Source organism: Triticum urartu, chromosome 7 (genome assembly GCF_003073215.2).
Source record: "Triticum urartu cultivar G1812 chromosome 7, Tu2.1, whole genome shotgun sequence".
NCBI classification, from domain to species: domain Eukaryota; kingdom Viridiplantae; phylum Streptophyta; class Magnoliopsida; order Poales; family Poaceae; genus Triticum; species Triticum urartu.
Window position 1 is genome coordinate 689,207,544 of NC_053028.1, and position 3,538 is coordinate 689,211,081.

Here is a 3,538-nt window from a genome sequence, read left to right on the forward strand (position 1 = left end):
ATTTAGTCCGCATATTAACTTTGGTCAAAGTCAAACTTTATAAACTTTGACCAAGTTTATAAACAAAAATATTAACATATACAATAACAAATCAATACTATTATATTTATTTTTAAATGTACTTTCACATCATATAGATTTGTTACGGTAAAAGTTTATATTTTTTTCTATAAACCTGGTCAAACTTTACGAAGTTTGATTTCAGTCAATTCTAATATGCAGAGTAAATAAAAACGGAGAAAGTATGCTACTCCCAGCGTGGGTAGTCTAAAAAATGATCCAACACTTAATGCGAGCACTGGCTACGAACTACACCCCCATCACGGGGTGGGCGCCCACTTCTACATGTACCCGTTCACACAATCACCCAAACCTGTCCCTTAAACCTACCCATACACATTCTTAAAAAATAAAACCTATCCGTACACAGTTTGGATTTGTCAAATGTTTATGTTGTTCAAATGACATGTATAGTGGTTAAAAAGAGTCATCTCATCAACCTGTTCATTTCTCATCCTGTCAACCCAAACATAAAATTGGCTATCCCTAACTACTTCTCATCCTCTCAACCAAACGTAAAAAATGGCTATCCCTAGCGAGTTGATAGGGGATACCCACAATGGCCCAAACATATCCGTCAAATCAAACACGCCCTAAATATCAGACGAATCGTGCTACTCCCCATTTTCTGTTTCCCCACACTCAGCATCGGCTCTCGAAAGTCGAAACACTGACCTCGGCGCTTCGCCTGCTAGCTAGCTAGCTGCCGAGCCTTGAGCAAATTAAAGCCCGGCTCATCGTTTCACTTAGGCTGATCATAGTGGGAGTAACTTAACAAGTAACATAACACATCCCAAGAAAATTTTGCTCACATGGCATGTATTTAATGTGAAGAGAGATGGTTGGAGTAACATAATACTCCCTCCGTCTCAAAATTCATGTCTTAGATTTGTCTAAATACAGATGTATCAAGTCACATTTTAGTATTAGATACATCCGTATCTAAACGAATTTAAGACAAGAATTTTAGGACGGAGGGAGTGTGTTACTGTAACATAACATATACCAAGAAAAAATGAGTCTACATGTTAATAAATGATGACTTGTATGATACCATATACATGTTACTCCCCACTATGAAGATAGTAACATACTAATCTAAGTTACTCCGCACTATGACTAGCCTTATTACATGGACATGCCACTGAGTTTCCCTATAGAAACTTGTCAGTGACCATTGAGAGCCACCTTCTTGCTGAAAGAACCCCCACAAAGTCTTGCTTGCTTGCATCTTGCATGCACGTTAAACTCGAATTAAACGTAGTGCTCTCAAGCTAGCTAGCTAGCTGCCGCATCCATGCAGAAGACGACATGCACCAAGTCCAGTCTCCATCCACTCTCTAGCTAGCCAGTCACATGCCACACCGGACAAAACGCACGCACAGTAAGATAACGCAGCGGCCGCTAGCTGGCCTGCTGGTGCATGCACATCAGCACATGCATGCTCGTACGTACTACTGGTTTCACGGGTGGCATGGCGCCAAAGGGACACAGGCTCTCCCCGCACTTTTGCGCCTATCGTTGCGCTCCGCCGCAGAGCATGTCGCAGCCGTCCGTCCGTGTCCGTACGTGACCAGATCTCACACGAGATCCTCTTGCTACCGCTGCAAATTACGTAGTATACCACCGACGTTGAGAAGAAATAGTAATAATCCGTGCATGCACTGTCACAGTCATGCATGCATGCATCAACAAACTCCTAGTCACCATCGATGTCCAATCCACTAACGACTAGTCACTCTGGATTGAACAGCTCTGTGAATTATTCATGCCATGGAATGTTACTACTGGTGTTTGCAAGCTTAACCAATTGGCCATCAGCTGTGACCAGGACTGGCTGTGACCACACAATTAAGTAATCAGTACACGCACCGATTATCACCTCTTGCACCGATCAAACCAGAGCACGCAGACCTAACCAAACAGATAAAGGAAACCACAAGAAATGAAGAAAAGCAAACACGCACTCATCGATCCCTTCATAGCTGATCGATCAATCTCTTCTTCTTGCTCGCTACGTACTACGACCACGTTCGACATCCTCTCATGTCGATCCATCCATGATCCACCATCTCCACGTGCACTGACTCACCGAGCTTAGCTCGACTAGATGGAGCAGGTGTAGCCGGTGGGAGGCGTCTTGCCGCAGGTGAGGAGGAGCTGGAGGGCGAGGGGCAGGACGAGGTTGATGTTGAGCAGCTTGAGCCGGATGGTGGTGCACAGGCAGACCGCCGCCTCCAGCTCCACAAGCCCCTCCAGCAGCGGGCAGCACTTGTTCACCACCGGGTCGCCGAGCCCCACGTGCACCAGCCCGCCCAGCAGGTCCACGCACGCGCCGATCTTCAGCGAGTCCACCGGGCACGTTTGCGCCGCGGGCGTCGCCGGTGGTGGCGGAGGGCATGGCGTGTTCACTGGCGGCGTCGGGTACGTGACCGGGGGAGCGGTGACTGGAGGTGAAGGGTATGTGACCGGAGGGGCGGTCACCGGTGGCGCAGGGTAGGTGACCGGAGGGGTGGTCACCGGTGGCGCTGGGTATGTGACCGGAGGCGCGCTCACCGGCGGCGTGGGGTGGGTCACCGGCGGGCCGACGACGACAGGTGGCTTGGTGACCGGCGGGCGCGTGATGGGGCCCTTGGGCGGACCGTAGACCGGCGGCCGGGGCACGTGGCCCTTCGGCGGGCCGACGACCGGCGGGCGAGGGACGTGGCCCTTCGGCGGGCCGACGACCGGCGGGCGCGGGAGGTGGCCCTTGGGCGCCGGCGACGGGTAGGTGGGGCCCTTGGGTCCCGGCTTGGGGTCCTTGGTGGGGGGCTTGGTCTTGGGCGGGTGGGAGGGCTTGGGGGCCTTGGGCTTGTCGCAGTCGCAGTCGATGGCGGGCGCCGCGACGGCGGCGGTGAGGAGCAGGAGGAGGGTGAGCAGGAGCGGACGGAGCTTCTTCGTGCTCGCCGCCATGGCTGCCAGCTGGTGGTAGTGGTGGACGAGCGTGGTGGTGGACAGGAGGAGTGATGCGTGCTTCTAGGGTTTGTGAGTACTGTAGTTTTATAGAGCGAGCTGGGTGCATGGGATTGGAGGCCCGTGATCTCGTTGGTGGCTAGGGTTTTCAAATTGTGCGTCTGTGACTGAGTGACTTACTGTGGACTGCGATGTGTTGTTCGAAGCTTCACCAATCACCACCCACGGGGCCAAATTATATTACATCCAAACGAAACACACGCGAATTGAGACTTTTCATTTCCTTGCCGTGTAGTGCGGTGCCTGAAAAATTATGTTAGTCAAATTTTTAGACCGTTAGATCACAGTCCAACAGTCACGATCCTGGGTGCACTATTTGTCTTCAACGTCTAGCTGTCTTCCTCCTGCAGCCTGATCCCCCACAGGCCAGCTCACTGCCTGCTTCCTCCACCTCCACTCGGCGGCGCTTTCGCGATCGCCTTGCCGCCCCACCCTCCCTTGCCCTCATCGAACACCTGATTTCTCT

At 51.6% G+C, this 3,538-nt stretch overlaps 1 protein-coding gene across 1 annotated transcript; it reads right to left on the reverse strand.

The window, feature by feature from the left end:
* Positions 1-1,801: 1,801 nt before the first annotated feature.
* LOC125522260 (36.4 kDa proline-rich protein-like) lies at positions 1,802-3,100 on the reverse strand. Its single transcript, XM_048687336.1, has one exon. It carries the CDS (start codon positions 3,010-3,012, stop codon positions 2,167-2,169), a length of 846 nt encoding a protein of 281 aa, XP_048543293.1. The 5' UTR covers positions 3,013-3,100; the 3' UTR covers positions 1,802-2,166.
* Between the last annotated feature and the right edge of the window lie 438 nt (positions 3,101-3,538).

Coding starts and splice junctions, on each gene's coding strand:
- LOC125522260 (XM_048687336.1), bottom strand. CDS start 3,012: ATGGCGGCGAGCACGAAGAAGCTCCGTCCGCTCCTGCTCACCCTCCTC.